The sequence below is a fragment of the Lactuca virosa genome, chromosome 6, assembly GCF_052849685.1.
Source record: "Lactuca virosa cultivar CGN04683 chromosome 6, Lactuca_virosa_CGN04683_v6, whole genome shotgun sequence".
Classification (NCBI taxonomy): domain Eukaryota; kingdom Viridiplantae; phylum Streptophyta; class Magnoliopsida; order Asterales; family Asteraceae; genus Lactuca; species Lactuca virosa.
The window spans coordinates 262,685,667-262,707,805 of NC_136431.1; the positions used below are offsets into that span (position 1 = coordinate 262,685,667).

The window sequence follows — 22,139 nt, forward strand, 5'->3', positions numbered from 1 at the left end:
ACGGAGAAAAGAAGTGCTCAACTCAAGAACACTTGGGAGGTGCTTGAAGATTCGAAGATCTAACACAAATATGACGATATTTGTGTAAGCAATCTATGATTGGAGTAGAAGGAAGTGTAATAATCATAAGGATGATGAAGATACTTACCAAAAGTAGAAGGAAAGCCTTGGAAAATGCCTTGGAAATCTCGAAATTGAGAGAGAAGAGTTGAGAGAAAAGTGTTTGATCTTTTGGTGGAAATGAGAGAAAATGAGTGAAGTGAGGAGAGAGGGTGGATGTTCCAGCTCTAAGAACGTGGGAAATGGCTGGAAATGATGATAAAGTACATTGACATGACCTAGGTATGGTGGAAGGAGTGTGGCTGGTCATGGAGTGGGTGTGGGTGGTTGCTTGTGTCATAAACTAAAGAAAAGTCAACACTCCACCTCTTGTACTTCACCCACTCTTCTTGGATAAGATTTATCCCCAAAAACATGATTAATTAATAAATATGGGGCCTTATATGTTAAAATATGATTTTTGGAGAAAATCGCGCGTTAAAATCACGAAAAACGGGCTCAAAACGCTAAAAATATTGAAAACCGGGCAAAAACTGCCAAATTCCGAAATTTGGGCCTAGGATGCGAAGGTTCGGCTCCTTAGGAGCATAGAACCGAAGGTGAGGCTCGGTTGTGCATGGGAACCGAGAGTAGAAGAGGAACTGAGAGTGGAGAGGTTGGCTGCGCAGGCTCGCTCCTCGGACAGCAGCTCAAGTCCTCGGACCGAAGGTCAGATGAGAAGGGCAGAAGGCGAGGCTCGGTCTCGGCTGTTGTCTTTTGGTTCTATGAGAAGGCTCGGTTCAACATGATCAGGGGACCGAAATAGACAGAGCACTCGGTCCATTTCGGTTGAGAGGGTCTCGGCTCCTAAGAGGTTTCGGCCTGAGAGGGTTTCGGTTCCTTGAGAGGGTTTCGGTTCCTTGAGAGGGGTTTCGGTTCCTAAGAGGAGTTTCGACTCCTTAAGTCCGTTTTTCGCGTAGACTTCCGTTTTTGAGCTGTTTTCGCCAAATTCGAGGGTCGGGATGCCCCGAGTGATTATAAAAAGTTGAGAGAGATTTTGAGAGAGATTTGGGAGAGATTTGTCATACTTAGAGAGATTTGGGAGAGATTTGACATACTTGGAGAGATTTGGCATTCGGAGAGATATTTGGGAGAGATTTCACATACTTGCAGAGATTTGGGAGAGATTTCACATACTTGGAGAGATTTGGGAGAGATTTGACATTCTTGGAGAGATTTCTCATTCAGAGAGAGATTTAGGAGAGATTTGACATTCTTGGAGAGATTTCTCATACAGAGAGAGATTTGGGAGAGATTTGACATTCTTGGAGAGATTTCTCATACAGAGAGAGATTTGGGAGAGATTTGACATTCTTGGAGGGATTTCACATACTTAGAGAGTTTTGGGAGAGTTAGAGTGAAAGAGATTGGGAGAGACTTCTTTTGTGACATATTTGAGTGTTTGGCTTCGCAACGCAAGGTTCTTACACTCTGTTAAGCCTTGTTATGAATGTTATACGCTCTCGAGGGGTATGGAGAAAGTTTTTATCGAGTAGATTCATCACTTACCCTAATTAGGGTTTAGAATTTCCAAACACGTGAAAACTCTAAGTGATACTTTATTTTAAGATTGCGAGTAGTACAATAAGGATCATGATGGAAACCCTAATATACAAGGGTTAGATGAGTTGACCGGTTTGACTTGTTGACTTTGGTTGACTTTGACTTGGCCAAAAATTGACGGTTGTCACACATTGAATAGTGAAATTCTAGTGCAAAACACATTCATAAGTATGGTTATTTACTTATACACAACATTTATAAGTATGATTATTTACTTATACACAACATTTATAAGTATGATTATTTACTTATACACAACATTTATAAGTATGGTTATTTACTTATACACCACATTTATAATATGGTTATGTACTTATACACTTGATTTTTGGATAATAAAAATCACATGACAAGTCACACTTCTTTTTATAAGCTTATAAGTTATGGGAACTCTTAATTTATAATTGTTTTTTGGATACATACTACATACATACATTCTTCTTTTACGCTGAAGGCGTACAAATACAAAACTTTTTACAAGACAGAGATACAATTTTTCATCTACGGAAAAATATCGTATTTTTATAGAACTAAACTCTTATGAACTCACCAACTTTATGTTGACTTTAAAACGACACGTAATCTCAGGAAACAATTAAGCTCAGATCAGTGGAGCTACTTTTGAAGACAAGACACCAAATATAAATACGGGAACTACAATATTTGATAAGATGCAAATCTTGTAATGTATTTTGATACTAAGTAACATTTGGGTCATGTAACTGATATAATCATATGATATGATGGTTGTTTATGCACTTGTGTTTCAATGTATACAATTATTGTTATACTGTAATTCTCGTTCCACCCCCGGACGTTTCCACCATTCGGTTGGGGGTGTGACACTACATCATCTATAGGAGCTAGAGAAGGTATAAAGTTCTTACCTTGATGATTCATTTTGATAGTTAGAGTTAGGGCTTGTTTGTGAGGTTTATTTGGTCCCATGGGTTCTCTTTGTGAGTTTGGGCAACTCTAGGAGTTAGATAGGTTAGTTCTCAACCTCTTTGTTGGTCTTGATGCATAAAAATGCGATCTTTATGGTTGATATTGGTCCATGCAAGATTTTTAGTTCTTATTATGAGTATTATTGTACAAAAATGGATGTTGGGTTCCATTAAGACATACTAAGGGTGTCACACCCCCAAACCGAAACGGCAGAAACGTTCGGGGGTGGTCGACGTCATGCGTAGTATCACAACAATTGTATCATAGCAAGCATAGTAAACACAACCAGACATTGAATACATATATGAAAAAGGTTTACATTGTTTAATACATAGTTTTGTTCATATTAGAAGTAAAATGGAAAGACGTGACTCTAACGCTCCGACTTCTCCAAATTCCTGGAAGTACCTGTCTACTAATTCCCTGAGAATACAAGCAGTTTTGAAAGAATATCAGCATAAAGCTGGTGAGTTCATAAGCATTTAGCTTTTGGTGAGAAAAATGTTACTTTGATTCCTTTTGAAGGGTGTTCCTCAAGAAAATCCTATATTTTCTTATGGAAAGCGTGTTTGAAAGCTTATTCCTTCCATGACTCCCAGATTCATACAAGATATGTACAATCCAAGGGGTCGTGGAATAAATATGAATATCCGATAGTTACTTGTTAAACAATTTGTTTATGAAAAGCCGAGTTATCCCGGGAAAATCCTATATTTTCCCTAAAAGTTGATGGTTGGTTATCCGTTCGAAACTGAGGTGTACAAGCATCTACCATACTTATATCAATAGACGTAGTTTTCTTTTAAAAACCCTGGTTACTCCCAGTGAGGTATATTAGTCCTATTACATAAATAAAACTAATAAAAGAAAACGGTGTGAACTAAATCCTGAAGGTACCATTAGTACTTTCCAGTAAATCAAATCGGTTATTACTTTGAGGTTAGTTCACTTGATTCATTATTACAAAAGTAAATCTCTGTTATCTAAATTGTGAGTTTTATAACCATACATTAACTTGATATGGCACGTATCGGGGCCAGTATCCTTTATGACTTTGTCACCCGTAGACCTGCCGGTCCCACTGTAGCTAGCAGCGAGGTGCGGGATAGTCAGTCCCGTATAGATCTATACACAACAGTCACGCTCTCCCTACAAGAGATTCTAGTCATAAGTGCTAGTCCTACACTCTGTTTCGATGGTGAGTGTTACCATGGACGTGTCTCCAACTAGACTAACAAATTTACAAGTAATAATATGGAAACTCCTTTTTATGATTTGCAGGAATCCTTTATAAAATGATACATTTTACGACATGATTCACAAGTTCGTTACCCTAGTTTTGAAAACTGTTTCTACGAGTTGATTTCTTAATCGTTTGGTAAAAACTGTTTTCCATGTTAAAAACATAGTAGAAATATAATTATCTTAAACAAAATAATATATTTTGAGCACAAGTTTCCTTGTACTTTTTCTTGTATGCCCCCCTGAAAACATGAAAAACTCAGAAAAGCGTAGGGGTATGAACTCACCTGACGTGGGTGATTCAACGAATATGCGCGTAAGGATGAGAAGTTCCACGAATGAAGTCCCGAGACTTAACGAGTCCTAAATGACATATAATGGCATGTAATGACATAAATATAGTGTCTAGAAGCAACCAAATGCAAGGAAACACCTCACGGGACTAGGGAAACACTTTGACCAAGTGTTGGAATCACATGTGATTGAACCAAGGGGAGTGTACGGCCACATATGGAGTTTGCGGCCATGAGTTTACGGCCAAGGGAGTTTACGGCCATAAACTCATGGTCAATCATGCCAAGGTGTGTGTTTTAAGATCCTACAACATCCATTAAAGGTTCAAGGTTTAAGGCTTGGACTTTAAGAAGGGTTTGTGGCTAAAATGGCACACTTATAGTTGTTTATGGCCATGGGTTTACGGCCATGGAGTTTACGGCCGTAAACTCATGGTAAAAGGTGCATGAAAAAGTGTTTCAAGGTCTTACAAAGCACAAGGGGGGTGTTCTAGCCTCAATTCAAAGCCTTAGGAAGAGTTTAAGGCTCAAATGCTCCACTAACTAGGGTTTACGGCCAAGGGAGATTGCTTGGCCGTAAACTCCTTTTGTTCATGCATTCTTGATGATTTCAAGGTTCAAATCAGGTGTTTCAACTAGATAACAAGCTAAGGAGAGAGTACTTACGATTTGAAGGCAAATGAGGGTGTTTTCGGCCCAAAACAGTTAAGTGTTCTTGATGTTCTTGAGAATCTTTGAAGATCTAGACTCAAAGATGAAATCCATGGATGAAATCAATGGCGATTCATGGATAAGAAAAGTATTAACACGTAGATGGAAGGAATCACTTACATTTTGAGGGTTTTGAAGCAAAATCCTATGATACTTGAGAGAGTTTTCGAGTTCCAAGCCTTGGAAATGGTAAAAGTGAAGAAAAATGGCCCAAGCCTCATACTTATAGGCTAGAGTTTACGGCCACCATGAGTTTACGGCCGTAAACTCATGTGTCCTGGCCGTAAACTCTTCATTGAGGGGTTTATGGCTTGTTTGATGGTTCTGAACTTCAGTTGAACCAATCTAATACTTGATCCTTTGATATACTAGGCTTAGAATGCCCAAACAGACTCTAAACATTGATAAAAGTTAGCTGAAACAAGCCTGACTTTGACTGAATTTAATGGTTGAACAAGATAGGAAATTCGGGTTGTCACAAAGGGTTAAAGTTATCAACTTTATGTATTAGAACCCTAAAATGGACGAGATCTGAAAGTTGGACCTTATGGTTGAACAAATTAAGCTCGTAATAGCTTAAGGTGGCAAGCATCCCAGTACACTGGGCATACCAAGTGGTACGCTACGCGTACTGGCGGTCGAGTACGCCAAGCGTACACTGCGTACGTGGAGCGTACACCTTGCTGTGGGGTTTTGGACTTCGTTTGGGCTTTGGAACTTTAGGCCTTTGTTAGGTTTGGGCCTGGGACCTTTTAAGTATGAGTGGGCCTCGTGATTCTGTTAGTGGGCCTTAAGTTGTATGAGTTGGGCCTTTATGGGCCTTGGGGGCCATTAATGTGTTAATGGTCCAAGTTTGGTTAGGCCCATTATGGGAAGTGTAAAATGACCTTTTATCCTAGAAGTGTGGGTTTGGGATTTTAGACCCACGGTTAGGGTTTATAAACTAATTTTGATTAGGGTGATTTGTTTGTGTTTAGTGTGGGATCTTCCGGTTCTATAGCTGAGTAGATAGTTATTTACTAGTGGACTGTGGTGAGTTTTCTCACTGTATCAATGGGTCAAAGGCACCAAGGTTGGCCAATTATTTGTGATATAGGATACTAGTTATCTTTATAATATGTGTATGAAAGACCAGGATTTGGCCCCTGGAAACTGTATAAAAGACCAGGATGTAGCGCCTGGCATCTGTATGAAAGATTAGGATTCGACCCCTGACACTTGAATGAAAGACCGATATTTGGCCCTCGGCAGGAAATTACTTGTAAGACTATGATTTGGCCCATATCACTAACTTATTTATGTTTGTATGTGGTACTTTAGGGGAAACTCACTAAGCTTTTTCTTACGATTTATATTTATGGTTTCAGGTACTTCCGATACTAACGGGAAGGGCCCGACATGACGACACATCATTCTTCCCTCACTATTTTTCCACATTTTTGGTATTGTACTATGATGATTTGACATTGTTACTATGTGATGGTTTTTGGAACAATTTGATGACTGTAACTCTTGTTTAAAAATGAAAAATGTTATCATGATTTTTGGGCTGTTACAGATACAGTGAGAAAACTTACCTCACAGACAAATAATAAGCTGAAACCACACGCTACTCCGAAAACCAACTCTACCGATCACCTTTACAAAAAACAGTGACCAAAACTCAGACTACAGCTCAAAATACTCAAAATACCCCTAAGTCAAACTTGGTCGAAATCGTGGTAAAAGTAAAAAGTCAACCAAATCTAATCCATCGGACAAAACCCTAACATATGTTCACACGTCGTTACCAGTCCTTGGTCACCTTGTGAGAGTCGACCAGGTCCGATCCCAACAATGTTGGGTTTTGAGCATTCTTACACTCCTATGGTGTACATGCAACCCTATAAACCTTGGATCTATTTTTTCTCTATTATACATGCAAATATTAACTATTCCAAGGTTTCATACTAACTAGCATATTATGAAGCACCTATACTACAAAGTTCTAGTTAGATGACATACCTTTTGATGTAGCTTGATGTCTTCAAGCTTTAAGAGCTTAGCCCCAATAGTGTGGAGGCCTCAAATGGAATCACAAATCACCAAAACACCTTGGAAGAACTTGAGAGAATATGTATGCACACTAAAATCGGCTCACTCTTATTTTCATACACTTGTGCCAATTTTGTGAGCCAAGGACCCCTTTATATATTATGGAGGATTAGGGTTACATCCATGTAAACCCTAATACCCATGACCTTTCATTTACATAGGATCCATGGGTTAAAAGCTCCATGGACCATCCATGAAAGCTTAGCCCAACCTAAATGAACTTGGCCCATTCCATATATATAAGAGTCCATATTTAATTAGTTCTTTTTGATCACTTAATTAATTCTAAATTAATTCTTGATCAATAGTAATTAAATAATATGATTCCATATTAATATATTAGAACTTATAATATATTAATATAAATCATAAATATACTATTCTCAAAAGACTATCCATATAAATTGTGCCGGTGAAGTGCAACCCAAATGGACCATGCCGGGTCGGGTCAAGTACATACCAAATATAGTTATGGACTTAGACATTAATCCAACAAACAACTCGCTCCCGACTCAGATAACTCAGCCCTGAATTCTTACTGAACTGACCTCACGACGTGGGAATCATAGAGTCACATTGTAAGTTCCATGAACTTAACGATATACAGGGTTAATTTTTTCCATGTCGTGAGACCTGATATCTCACATTGTGACTACGGTATAAAGCCAAAAGTCAAGATTTTAAGTCCTTATTTCATTAAGCCATTGAATCCATCTCATCCGGAAGCTAAAAGGGGACCCCTAAGGTCCATAAAAATGTTTCATTTATGGTCATGCTTGTACCATCCATGACCCAACCCATTCTTGGTAAAAAAAGTGGAAAAATATGCATCAAACTCTCATGCATGGATCTTATACCTTACCAACTTCCAGATCTAGACAATATGATGATCAAGGAATCCTTAGAATCCATAAAGTTGCTAAATTTATGGATTTACTTCACTCAAGCATGCTTAACATAAAGAAATATGGACAAAATCCTAGATTTATTCATAATATGCAATAAAGTGTGATTCTTTGATACTTACAAAGGTCCAACAACAAGAAAATATGATGATGATGATGATACTTTTCCCAATCCACCACTAGAGAACTTCTTTCCTCTTCTTCTCTCCTTCTTCAAGCTAGAAAATGTACCAAAAATATCAGGGTTTATGGAGGCTTAGAGTGTGAGAGGGGCTGAGGGTGGAGAACCCTAGCCCTCTCATTCCATTAAATACCGAAAAATTAGGGTTTTTGTCATTAGACCGCTCTCACGTTGTAAGCAACAAGGGCTCACGTCGTGATATTCAATGAATGCGGATCAACAGGTCAACCTTGGCTCATGACGTGAGGGGCATTGCTCATGTCATGACTTCATTCAAATGATAAAGAAACCTCAAAATCATGCACCTTAAAACTAAATGTTACATGGGATAAGGATAAAATGGTGAGACTATGGGTGGTACGTGAGTTGTTAAACAATTATTTTAATAAGTAAATAACTGATAAACATTAAATTAATTTAAAAATATAAAGGAAAAAGTAATATAGTCTTTTTTTTTATATATTTTTAAAAGAAAATTAGAGACCAAAGGCCACAAATTAAATAAACCATATGGATCATTCAATGTAATTTTTTATTGATTAAATTCATAACTTAAATATATTAAACCAATTTGACAACACCAAAAGTGGTAAGTCGGTGATTGGAAAATGGGAACAACTTCAAAGGATCCATATTCCACATCAGACATGGAACTTTCATTCGTAAATATTTGATATTCTTGCTTATCATATCATTTGATCCTTAGAGCATTTATGAATTCCTCGTTGGCTTCAAGATCCATCATATGTTGTGATAAAGCCAAACAAATTTCCACATCCATACTCCCGCCACCCTCCCGTCCAAGATACATAGTTATCTTCTTGTTGCCCTTGTTTATAAACCTACTTTTAGCCACCACCGCTTTATCCCGCCCGAATTCGCACCCATACATGTCAAACCTTGGGGAGCCCACAACGTGAATGAAGTTTCGATCGATCATATTACTGTTGGTATAATCTAGAAAGTTTGAGGACCAATACTGTTTAAGTTACATTCTGTTAATGTAGGACGTTGTCAAAGACCATGTTGGCCATTTTCCCTTTTCTTTAGGAAGTAGTAATCAAGTGGTTTTATGTTTCCATATTTCTAGATGGATAGTAGGTTAAGTAGTATGTAACGTTTCAGTTTTTTGAATGTCAAGAATCATCAGATAATTGCCCCAATATCCTTTCCATTTTACTCTGTTTTGTGCTGTGTAAAACAGGGTCTGCACCAATACTTGGTATCAGAGCGAATCTGGTATATGCCCAAGTATCAACCACGAGTGACATAAATGACAAGAAACAACAATGAAAAAGACGGTTCTATCACCTTTCACTACCCCCATGATCTCGAGAAGAAATTATGCTGCTTGGGCAATCAAAATGAGAGTTTTCATGTAGGCCCAAGGTGTTTGGGAGGCAGTAGAACCAAGAACAGCCAATGCAGTCGTTGAAGTCCGGAAAGACAAGATGGAAATGACGGCTATCTACCAGGGTATTCCAGAAGATATGCTCTTATCATTGGCAGAGAAGAAGACAATGAAAGAGGCGTGGGAAACTCTATAAACCATGTACTTAGGGGCTGATCGGGTGAAGACGGACATGGTTCAGACAGTGAAGACTGAACTTGAAATGATGAACATGAAGGAAACGGAAACGAGGGATGAGTTTGTTGTTAAAGTCACAAACATCATCAGTAACATTCGTGCGTTGGGTGAAACAATTGAAGAGGCATACATGGTCAAGAAACTGCTTCGAGCAATACCAAACAAGTTCGTGCAACTTGCATCCACCATAGAACAGTTTGCTGACATGTAACATATAACTGTAGAAGAGGTCACAAGAAGATTAAAAGCACACGAGGAAAGGATATGAGGTCAAAGCGACTCTAATGAAGGAAAGTTACTTATGACACATGAAGGAAACGGAAACGAGGGATGAGTTTGTTGTTAAAGTCACAAACATCATCAGTAACATTCGTGCGTTGGGTGAAACAATTGAAGAGGCATACATGGTCAAGAAACTGCTTCGAGCAGTACTAAACAAGTTCGTGCAACTTGCATCCACCATAGAACAGTTTGCTGACATGTAACATATAACTGTAGAAGAGGTCACAGGAAGACTAAAAGCACACGAGGAAAGGATATGAGGTCAAAGCGACTCCAATGAAGGAAATTTACTCATGACACATTAGGAGTGGCTTGACAAAACAAAGAAGAAGAAGGATGAAGGCCATAAATCATTACAGCGGGACTCCAGGCAACATAATATCGATCCCATGTGGTCGTGGGAGAGGTAACTCAAACCGTGGGGGTCACCGTGATGGAGGTTCACATTCGAGTCTCGATGGAGGACGGAACACAACAAGTCGAGAAAAAAGCATAGTGGTGTGTTACAACTGTCAAGAACAAGGTCACTATACAACAGAGTGCAAGAGCCCACGAAAGGAAAGGTTTCATGAAGCCAATTTGATGCAGGGAAACGATGATCAAGAACCTGCTTTATTATAATCCGTGTACAGTAAGGGTGAAGTTCATGAGGAGGTGTATTTAAATGCAAAGCGGGTGACTCCAAAACTGAGAAAAAATGGCGATGAAGCTACAAAATCCAAGATATGGTACTTGGATAATGGGGCCATCAATCACATGATAGGAGAAGAAGAAACATTCCATGAGATAAACAAGACGATAAAGGGATATGTTCGTTTTAGAGATGGCTTAAGGGTGAGGATCGAAGGAAAAGGGTTGATTCTCTTCCAATGCAAGAATGGAGAACAAAGGTTGCTGAGTGAAGTACACTATATCCCAAGCCTATGCAACAATATCATAAGCTTGGGTCAACTGGTAGAAATCGGTGATAAAATCTTGATGCTTGGGTCATTCTTATGGATCCATGATCAAACTGGAAGATTACTAATGAAAGTAAAAAGATCAGAAAACAAGTTGTAAAAAATTACACTGGAAGAGGTAAAAGCAGCATGCTTGTTAGGAGAAGGAGGGGAGAAAGATTGGTTATGGCGTGGGAGGTTAGGGAACGTAAACTTTAATGCTCTTAAACTAATGTCAGAGAATGGTGTGATCCATGGGTTACCCCTAATTATCAATCCACCTCGTTCGTGCGACTGGTGCTTGGCTGGAAAACAAACACGGACACCATACCCACTGCAAGCCACGTACAAAGCAAGCAAGAAACTCGAGTTGGTTCACAATGATCTTTGTGGTCCCATTAAACCTACAACGCCATCAAGGAATATAATAGGTATTTTCTGCTTCTTGTCGACGACTTTAGTTGTGTGATGTGGATATACCTAATGAAGACAAAGGATGAAACCTTTGATATATTCAAGAAATTTTGTACCCTAGTAGAAAATGAGACATGTGAAAGAATGAAGACGTTTAGAACAGATCACGGTGGTGAGTTTACGTCTAAAGACTTCACTACATACTGTGAGGTAACTTGTTTGAAGCGAAATCTCACAACACCTTTCTCCCAGCAACAGAACGGGGTTGTAGAGAGAAGAAATAGAACAACGGTGGGAATGGCGAGAACGATGTTGAAACACATGAAAGTCCCTGAAACCCTGCAGGGGGAATCCGTGAGGCATACAGTCTATGTACTAAACCGTATGATAACCAAAGCTTTGAAAGAGAAGATGTCGTATGAAGCATGGGCTGGAAGAAAACCAAATCTAGACCACTTGAGGGTATTTGGTTGCACGGCTTAAACAAAAGTCGTAAAAGGGCATCTGAGGACACTTGAAGACAGAAGCAGGTGATTGGTGTATTTGGTAACGAAACTTGGGAGCAAAGCTTATCGCTTACTTGACCCCGACACCGGAAAAATCTGTATAAGTCGAGATGTATGCTTCGAGGAAGATAGAGAATGGTCTTGGAATAACTCAGTCAAGTTCAAAGACAGCCTTGGCATCCAGTTCATGATAGAAGGCTATGGTGATGATTTTATAAGTCAAGAAGATATTGAAGGACCTTTTAATGGGGAAGGTAGCAACTACTTGAGAGATGTAACCTACGAAGACATCTCGCAAGAGAGCCCAATTCAACAAACCCATAATGAAGAATTTTCTGACTCAGTGGACCTAGCCCAAGATACTCCCCATAACAGCCCATTACCATCGACAGAAGAAAACCCTACCACACCCAACAACTCAACGAGTTTAAACACCACTTCATCGGAATCAACAGGAGGCGGAGCTCCAAAAAGATACAGGAGGTTGTCAGACATTTATAGACAGGAGGATGAGCTGTTACTTGCAGGTGACCATGAAGAACCAGAATCATACGCTCAAGCCAGTAAAGAAAGCAAGTGGGTGAAAGCGATGGAAGAAGAATTGTTTGTAATTGAAAGAAACAACACATGGGAGTTAGTAAAACTGCCACGTGATCGGAGACCTATTGGTCTCAAATGGGTCTTCAAAGTGAAACGAGACCCTTTTGGTAATATTCTGAAGCACAAGGCTAGGTTAGTGGCTAAGGGCTACGTTCAAAAGCAAGGAGTTTATTTTGAAGAGATATTCGCCCCTGTGGCTCATTTGGAGACGATGAGAATAATCTTGGCTATCGCAGGTATCAATGGATGGCTCGTTCATCGACATCAGCCTTATTACATGGCAAGTTGGATGAGGAAGTGTTTGTTTCCCAACCTGAAGGATTCGTGCAGAAAAACAAACCGGAAATGGTGTATAAGATATCCAAAGCCTTGTATGGCCTCCGTCAAGCCCCCCCGAGCATGGAACGCATGCCTAGATAAACACCTAAAGTTGCTTGGGTTTGTAAGATGTGCTCATGAATACACAATGTACACAAGGAAAGCAGGTAATAACTCATTGATTGTAGGGGTGTACGTTGATGACCTTATTGCCACAGGAGGAAGCAAGGAAGATGTTGAACTATTTAACAAGGAGATGAATCAAGAGTTTGAAATGAGTGACCTGAGGTTGCTGTCATATTACCTGGCTATTGAAGTATCACAAGAAGTATGTGGAATTAGCTTAAAACAGGAGGAGTATGAAAGAAAACTATTGGAAAAGGCAGGCATGCTAGACTACAACCCAACAGAGACCCCAATGGAGCACAACATGGAGCTCACCAAAGATGAGAGTGGAAAACCTGTGAATGCCACTGAATACAGAAGCATAGTAGGAGGGTTGAGATATATATGCCACACACGACCTGACATCTCTTATGTTGTTGGAGTTGTAATTTTTTTCCTAGAAAGGCCCACCGAACAACACAATCAAGCAGTGAAAAGAATCCTAAGGTACATTAAAGGAACCCTCAACCTTGGTTTGGTGTACACACGAAGCAAAGAAAAGAAGCACATAGTTGCATACTCTGATAGCAATCATGCAAGGGACGTGAATGATAGGAGAAGCACAGGTGGCATGGTATTTTACTTAAACAAAAATCTGGTGACATGGAGCTCTCAAAAGCAACAATGCATTGCACTTTTGTCATGCGAGCCGGAATTCATGGCTGCAAACTTGGCAACATGCCAAGGCATATGGGTCCAAAGACTTTTTCAAAAAATAACAGGTGAAAAGTTGGGTCCAGTGACAACACTCATTGATAACAAATCCATACTCGAATTAGTCAAACATCTAGGCTTCCATGGACGCAACAAACATGTAGATACTCGCTTTCACTTCATTAGAGACTAAATTAAACGAGGAGACGTCACTGCTAAGTTTGTTGCAAATGTGGAACAACAAGCTGATATTCTCACTAAGACACTTGCAAAGAACAAGTTTAAGGAGATGAAAAACATGCTTGGAACGAAGAACATCTAGTATTCTGGATTAGGATAACTTGTTGGTATAATCCAGAAAGTTTGAGGACCATTTCTATTTAACTTACATTATGTTAATGTAGTACATTGTCAAAAGCCATGTTGGCCATTTTCCCTTTTCTTTAGGAAGTAGTAATCAAGTGGTTTTATGTTTCCACATTTCTAGCTGGATAGTAGGTTAAGTAGTATGTAACGTTTCAGTTTTTTTAATGTCATGAATTATCAGAAAATTGACACAATATCCTTTCCATTTTACTCTGTTTTGTGATGTGTAAAACAGGGTCTGCACCAATACTTACTTCGTTTATATATGAACGGGGTTTTAATCCATGACTCCATGCTTTCCTTAACTGTTGTATCGTTGTACTTTGTCATTGCTTCGTATAACCGGAAAGCTGCCCACCCAAGTTATCGGCCATCAATTCCCCGACGGTTGTTGTTCCTCTGATTACAGAAATTGGGTTACCAAAATAGTCATCAGACAAAGGTGGGTTCAGTCGTCGCCGGTTACATGTCATCAAGCTACAATTGGTTTCATAGTCATCTGATAGGCGCCAAACACAAGTAACGCTCCTCTAAAAAAGTTCAATCACTGCCTGTAAACTTGAGATTTTAGTAGTATTGTATCCAGAGTTTGCTTTTGTTTTGAGTTTTGAGACGGAGGCTGAGGAGAAGTGGAAGAATCTCTCCATAAATGGTGGAGCTTCGGTTCCTTTTGTAAATTGATCCTGGTGTGTATACGGGAGACTGATAATAGGATCAGACCCATCCAAGACCCATCGTTCGAGTACAGGAGGTTGAGAGATTGAGACAATAGATTGTTCTTTGTATTTGAATATTTCGCTCCAAGCAGCTATGAAATGCCAGAAAGTGGTTCCATCGGCGACCACATGGTTGGCGGATCCACCGATAAAGATTCCATCAATAAGCTCTGTAACTTGAATTGATAACAATGGCGGTGTGTGACCATCATGGCTAATGGCGTTATTAAGATCAAAAAACGAACGAAAAACCATGGGTACGTCGGCAAGCTGAAGGATGTCAGATATGGTGGCGTCCACCGTCGCGTAGATGAACTTGACGTCGGGGGTGTTTTTAGAGTCTAAGTAGATGACATATAAAGGTGGGGTTTCTTCTATTTTAGTGGCCAAATGGCTGGCGAGCGGGTAGAAATGATCGAGGGCGGCGGAGAGGGAGCGTCGGAGATCATCCATGTAAGCGGTTATGGAGAAATCTTGCTTTTCTGATGGTGGTGGATTTGCAAACAGGATACCCTTTTGGCTATAGCTGACGTTGATGCTGGACAGTTCAAAGGGTGTGAAGTGGAAATGTTGCTTTGCCTGCGGTGAGAGGTCGTGCAGTGGCTTTATGAAACACTCTAAGATGTTTTTTTTTACAGATTTAGAACTCATTCATAGCAAATCACCAATCACCAATTGTTCTCTTATGATGTTTTGAGAGAGAGAGAGAGAGAGAGAGAGAGAGAGAGAGAGAGAGAGAGAGAGAGAGAGAGAGAGAGAGAGAGAGAGAGAGAGAGAGAGAGAGATCTTATAATAATTTTTTTTTAATTGAAAGAGAATTGGAAAGTCTTATTAAGAACTTTTTAAAAATTTCAAAGACCAAAACCAGAAAAAGAAAAGAAAAAAAACATATTTTAGATTGGCTGTGAGCATCAAAAAGATAAAGCTGTACGTTTTTATAAAGAGTTTATAAACTACATTTACCATTTTTATAATTACTCAAAAACATTATATAAAAGTGGGACCATTCTAAATGGCGCCAAACACCACACTGCAAAAAGAGCTCAATACTTTGGTGACTTTACAAAAGTTGTCTAGATTCCTTTCCCAAAAAACTACAAAAAAGAAAAATAAAACATATAAAGTATTCAAAAATCTTCGCAAAGTATTACCTTGTCATTTACTCATTGGCCGTCTTCTTTGTTTTCTGGATGTTCGAAGCATAGGGATATAAGGTTATCCACTGTGGTACAAGGAAGACGCGTGAGAGGCTGACATGGAGTTCTCCAAGACGCGTGAACACCGTCCTTAGGGTCGGTGCTTTGACTGTGGTGTGGACACGAAGACGGACGGCGACAGATGATTTGATTGGCCTCTCATTTTGATCGTTGGGGGGAAGGGTTTGGGACATTTTCGACCGTTTAATACTTAAAAAAAATCGTTCAGTTATTAATAAATTTCTCTATATATACACATTCATTTTACATTTCAAACACACACACACACTTTCAATACAAACACATATTCAACAAAAAATATTCTTTCCTCGTATAGTTTTATGGATCCAAATCAAAATACCCCACCCACCCCAAACACTCTAAATGATCCATTAGAAAATCTTAGTTACATGTAATTGATAACATCTCTAATCCAACAACAACTTCTATTCACCAATCTTTCACACCACCCACACTACTACCAACAACAACCACCACAATTCAATCAACTCCAATTTCAAGCCTTTCAAAAACAACATTCTCCGTAATTTCAACCCCAAACTTCTCAACGTCAACAACCTTCACAACCATCTCAAGTTCCATTATCTCAATCTCAACTTATAAACCTTGACAATGACGACGACGACGAACGGGTTGAAGAAACAAAACCAAGTCATAGAAGGCAAAAAAAATCAAAAAAATCCAAGGAAAAAGAAAAGTACGCAATGGACCGAAGAGGAGGAGGAAACTTTAGCTAAAACTTGAATTTTCATATCACAAAACGGGGATGTCGGCTACGCGCAAACGAGTCAATGTTTTTGGAATCGTGTTTTAGACCGCTTCCACGCGTTATTAGGAAGACAAATGAGTCGGACATACGACTCGGTCAATGCAAAATGACGTGACCTTCGAGCGGCTAGCACGAAATTTAACAGCGTATTTGACAATCTTAAAAATATGCATAAAAATGGTAGCAACGATTTCAACATTTTGTCAACCGCGTTGTACCGATTTAAAATTACCAACAATGGTAAATCATTCGCCAACCAAAAAGCGTGAGGTGCAAAATGGGTCCTTTATCCATATACGACACATTCGGGATCTCCCTCCGGCTCCAACAAAAGGGCGAGAACGTCCGAGTCGGACATTAGTGTTAGCATCGACCTCAAAGAGGAGTTCGACGCCACCGAGGAGGAGGGTCTACCAGACGTCCAACTTCGTCGACCACCGGGAAGGGACAAAACGAGAAAGGGGGCATCTTCAAGTGGAAAATCAACCAAAGAGGACGTACTAGCGGAGAAAATAGACAAAACTCTAAGTTTTTTAGAAAGAAAATTTGAATCAACAGAGGAAGCTCGTCGCGAAAAATGGCACTCACCGACCTTCAAATTTTATACACAGTTCCGCAACCGAATCTCGACCCGAAAAATTTAAGGGCTTTTTTAAAAATTCAACAAGAATTCTCGACAAATATCGCAACTAGATTCTATATTTTTTATGTTTTTTAGTAATTTAGGTTTAATTTTCTATGTTTTTTTAGTAATTTAGGTTTAATTTTTTATGTTTTTTTAGTAATTTAGCTTTAATTTTCTATATTTTTAGGTTTAATTTTCTATGTTTTTTAATTTATATAATGTGATTTCAATTAATGTAAAATATTTTATTATGTTTTAAATTATGTTTTTATTTAATTTAATCATAAAAAAAATAAGAAAATTGTAGAGTGGTAACCATTTCCAATGTCTAGTAGGTTAGTGGTGAAACTGACGTAGAGATGACAACGTTTTTTCGATGGGTTGGTGATGACCACTGACCACTTCCCAGAGCCTAAGGCTATCCGTTGTACCCACCACTAACCACTATAGTGGTGGGTGCCACATCATCACCACATTCCCTACTACTAACCATGAGATACTTACCACTAAACACACCACTTCACCTCATTTTATTAATTAAATTTAAATAAAAAATAGATAAAAATCATATTTTTTTTAAATACTAATTTTTATTAAGAAAAAACATCATAAATGGTCCCTGTGGTTACCCAAAATCTGAAGTTTAGTCTCCGTGGTTTAAAAACCTCATAGATGGTCCCTGTGTTTTCAAAACTTTTGATGTTTGGTCCTTTTTGCTAACTCCGTTAAGTTTGTCTGTTAACTGAAGGGTATTTTCGTCATTTCACCACCACAGGGACCATTTATGATGTTTCTCGTATTTAAAAAAAAATAAACATAATTAAATATATAAAAGGTCTCTCTCTCTCTCTCTCTCTCTCTCTCTCTCTCTCTCTCTCTCTCTCTCTCTTCGAGACATGAGCACAGAACCTCGGCCCACTTCTCTTTTCTTCACCCTCGTTTTCCCTATATAATCATTAGCACTACCATCGCCCAACAAATGCTCAAATTCTTCCAAGAAGATGAAAATGGAGCGGGATTACCCACAACAAGATTACACCTTCTATGATGGCGACAGTTCCACTTTCGCCTCTACCATTGCTGCCTCTGCTTTTGTTTTTTTAGATGTGATCGGGAAATCGAAGCTGTGGGATAAGGTTGAAGATCAAGATTCCAACGTTGATGAGTTGTTGGTGGTGATTGGTTACAAAATTAAGTCGTGTGATATGGCTGATATTGCACAAAAGATCGAGCATCTGGAGGGTGTTTTGGGGAACGATGACGGGTTGTCCCAGCTTGCTTCTGATTCTATTCATTATAATCATTCAGATCTTAAATCAATGATTTGTGAGTTGAACCCCACAAATCAACCACATGTTATCGATGATTCGTTTGTGAACAACACCGCCTCTGTAACTCGGTCGGTTGTGGACTCATCTTCTGTCTTCGTTGACAATCTACAGAGGATCCCCGAAAACGCAATTGAAAGGGAATAAGATCAGTATGTTTCTTTGTTCTGTGTTTTAACCCATGACTGATTCCTTACACATGGGTATAAGTGATTGATTCAAGAAATCATAAATTCGTTTTTATGTATATATTTTCATTTTCCTTTACTGTACATTTTTGTGTATTGAGTCCACCTACAATTTGGATTTCAATTAGAAGTAAAAACAAAGATTCCATGGTAAACTTCTTAATCTGCACACCAACTGTTTGTGGAAATTCCCCAATGACTTTAATTCGTTCACGCCCCAACCTGGTTGTTTCTTGTTTCACAGCTTCACGATATGGAATTAGACATCACTTTTCAAAATTATCAAAACCTAGCTATTAAGAGAAACTAAAACACATGATAGAGAGAAGGGGATCAATGGTTTCTTGCGCGATGATGGTGGTCGTGGATGATGATCAGATGATCAAGGTGGAGAGATGTTAATGTTTGTGTGTACGTGTTTTAGAGAGAGAAAGAGAGAGAGAGAGAGAGAGAGAGAGAGAGAGAGAGACCTTGGATATTAAATTTAATTTAAAAAAATAAAAGAAAAGAAAACCTCATAAAAGGTCCCTGGATAGTTAAATGACAAAAATACCCTTCATTTAACGGTGGAAAGCTAACGGAGTTAGCAAAAAGGACCAAACATCAAAAGTTTTGAAAACACAGGGACCATCTATGAGGTTTTTAAACCACGGGGACTAAACTTCAGATTTTGGGTAACCACAGGGACCATTTATGTTGTTTTTTCTTTTATTAATTTAAAATACCAAATTACATTAATTAAAATACAAAAAATAAAAATAAAAACATTAAAAATAAAAATACAACTTCAAACTACATTACTTAATTAACCTAGAATAAAAAAAACGTTACATTAACTTACATAACCTAATTAAAAAAAACAAACAAACATAAGTAAAAAAAACTAATCTTCGTTCATGTTGAGTTCGTACAAATGATCCGCGATATCTTCTCAAATATTGAAACACGTTTCGCTGTTATGAATTTCAACAACTCGTGATAAAAATTCATTCGTTCCAGGTACGAACTCTTCAAGCGGGATGACGACGTCGTCCGGATCGAACGTGCAAATCGCTCGACATTGATCTTCAATGATCATATTATGCATTATAATACATGCTAGGACCATTCGTTTATTCTATCCTTATCCCAAATTCTTGTAATGTATTTCACTACATGTCACGTCTGCGTGAGGACTCCAAATGCCTTCTCGATATCCTTCCTCGTTGATTACTGTCTTTTTGTTAACAACTTTTCCTTTTCACTTCGAGGAACCGAATATGTCATAAATGTAGAATAATCCGGGTATATTCCATCACAAAGGTAGTAATTGTATTTGTACGAATGTCCGTTCACCGTGAACGTTATATCAGGTGCTTTGCCGTTCCAAAAATTGTTAAAAAGTGGAGACTGGCCAAGAACGTTAATGTCGTTGTTAGACCTCGCGACTCCAAAAAAAGAATGCCATATCCATAAATCCTGAGACGCGACAGCTTCTAGGATTATACTTGGTTCACCTATATCTACTCGAGTGAATTGACCACACCATGCATTTGAACATTTTCCCCAAGTCACATGCATACAATCTAGACTGCCAAGCATAACCGGAAATCCATGCCTCTCTTCATGAGCTGAATATAATCTCTCAATATCACGTGGAGTTGGTTTACGCAAATATTCTTGATGAAAAACCTCATATACACATGCGCAAAACCAATCTACACAATCAATTGACGTCCTCTCAGATACTTTAAAGTATTCGTCTGATGCATCAAATGCTATACCGTATCCTAAATACCTAAGTGTAACCGCACACTTTTGTATATTACTAAAACTCATTCTTCCTCTAGGGTCGGGTTTTTGTTTGAAAAAATTATAACGGGCTTCTAAAGCATTACTAATACGTAAAAATATCGTCTTATTTAGACGGAAACGACGTTCGAATGCGTTTTCGTTGTAAAGACAATTATCGGTGAAGTAATCACGTACCAATAAGTCGTGTGCGGCTCGAAGATCACGATTGATGACCGCCCTTGTACGAGCAACATTCGAACTTTCTTTATCGTGAATGTGTTGCATAACATTGAAGAAAGTCGAAATGAATTCCCCATCATCATCCGAGTCAAAAAATTTTAACACTTCCAAATCTTCCATGTGTTTTTTGGTTTAGAATGAGAGTAAAATTTTGATGATATGTAAGTGATGAAGTGTGAGGATTTTATTTATAAAGTTATTAAGTTTTTGAAAAACAAAATCAAATAAAATAAACTTCACAATTTGACCGTTCAACGGTCAAAAGAATCAAATTCAATTTCATTGGCCGTTTCATTTCGTCGTCGGGAATACGAGACAACACTATTAGATAACTATATATTGTATATATTGTTTATTGTGTTATGTATATATGTACATCTTCTAGATCCTACTTTATAGTAGGGGTGTTCACGGTCCGGATTTTTCGGTTTTTATATTAAACCAAAGTCAAGCCGTTAGTAACGATTTTTGTAAATCAAAAACCAAAGTCAAATCGTTTAAAATTAAAACTGAATCAGACCGAACCATTACTAACAGTTTGGCTCCGGTTTTGTTTCATAGTTTGGGCTTTATAGGCCTATTCAGTAAAGCCCATTAAATCAGGTCAGCTTAGACTCCAAACTATACAAAGGGACCAAGTTTGTCCAGCCCATTTTAGGTAGGGGTGAGCAAACCCAAACCAACAAACCGAGAAACCGACTAAAACTGACGAAACCGAAACCGAAAAAACCGAAGCAAAACCGACGGTTAGGGTTTGAATTTTTTAAAAACCGAAAAGTCGGGTTCGGTTTCGGTTTTTACCCAGAAACCGACCCATACTTAAAACCGACAAACCGCCCCAAGAAACGACCCATCCAACCCGAGAAACCGACTCATACTTGATTGTTTTTTTGGTTATAATAGACTATTTTAGGCTTTAGTTGTAACTTGTAGTTGACTATTTGGTTGTAATACTCATGTTTTTTGAAGTATTTAACTTCAATTTGGTGTTTTTGAAGTATTTTACTTATTGCTTCGTTTTTGGAAAATGGGTTAAAACCCAAAACCCATGGGTTTAAACCCAGAACCCGTGAGTGTATGAGTTGAACCCAAGAAACCAAAAAAACCGACCAAACCGACCTCAGAACCCAAGAAACCGAACCAACTAGAAACCGATCTTATTGAGTTCTGAAAACCAGATACCAAACATTTATGGGTTGGATTGAGTTTGGGTCCAAAACCAACCCATGCACAACCCTAATTTTAGGGAAAACAATGTCTCAATGGAGCCTGCTAGCTCAAGGCACAATTGTCTTGTTTTTCTAAGCTGATAAATGCTCCTTCTTATAGTCCTTGCCTTCCTTTTGTTATTTCTCTACGGGCGATGTGGGAGGTGAGATTTTTAAACTTTTTAATAATCTTTTACACAACCCACGT

General features: G+C 38.6%; 2 protein-coding genes and 1 pseudogene across 2 annotated transcripts; 1 reads left to right on the forward strand and 2 right to left on the reverse strand.

Moving 5' to 3' along the window:
- Window positions 1-8,727: 8,727 nt before the first annotated feature.
- On the reverse strand, window positions 8,728-15,234 carry LOC145122490 (putative acetyltransferase At3g50280; annotated as a pseudogene).
- Window positions 15,235-18,201: 2,967 nt separating this feature from the next.
- Window positions 18,202-18,669, forward strand: LOC145122491 (DELLA protein GAIP-like). Its single transcript, XM_079058089.1, has one exon. It carries the CDS (start codon window positions 18,202-18,204, stop codon window positions 18,667-18,669), a length of 468 nt encoding a protein of 155 aa, XP_078914215.1.
- A 1,250-nt stretch (window positions 18,670-19,919) lies between these two features.
- On the reverse strand, window positions 19,920-20,843 carry LOC145122492 (uncharacterized). Its single transcript, XM_079058090.1, has one exon. The coding sequence runs from the start codon at window positions 20,841-20,843 to the stop codon at window positions 19,920-19,922; it is 924 nt and encodes a 307-aa protein (XP_078914216.1).
- Between the last annotated feature and the right edge of the window lie 1,296 nt (window positions 20,844-22,139).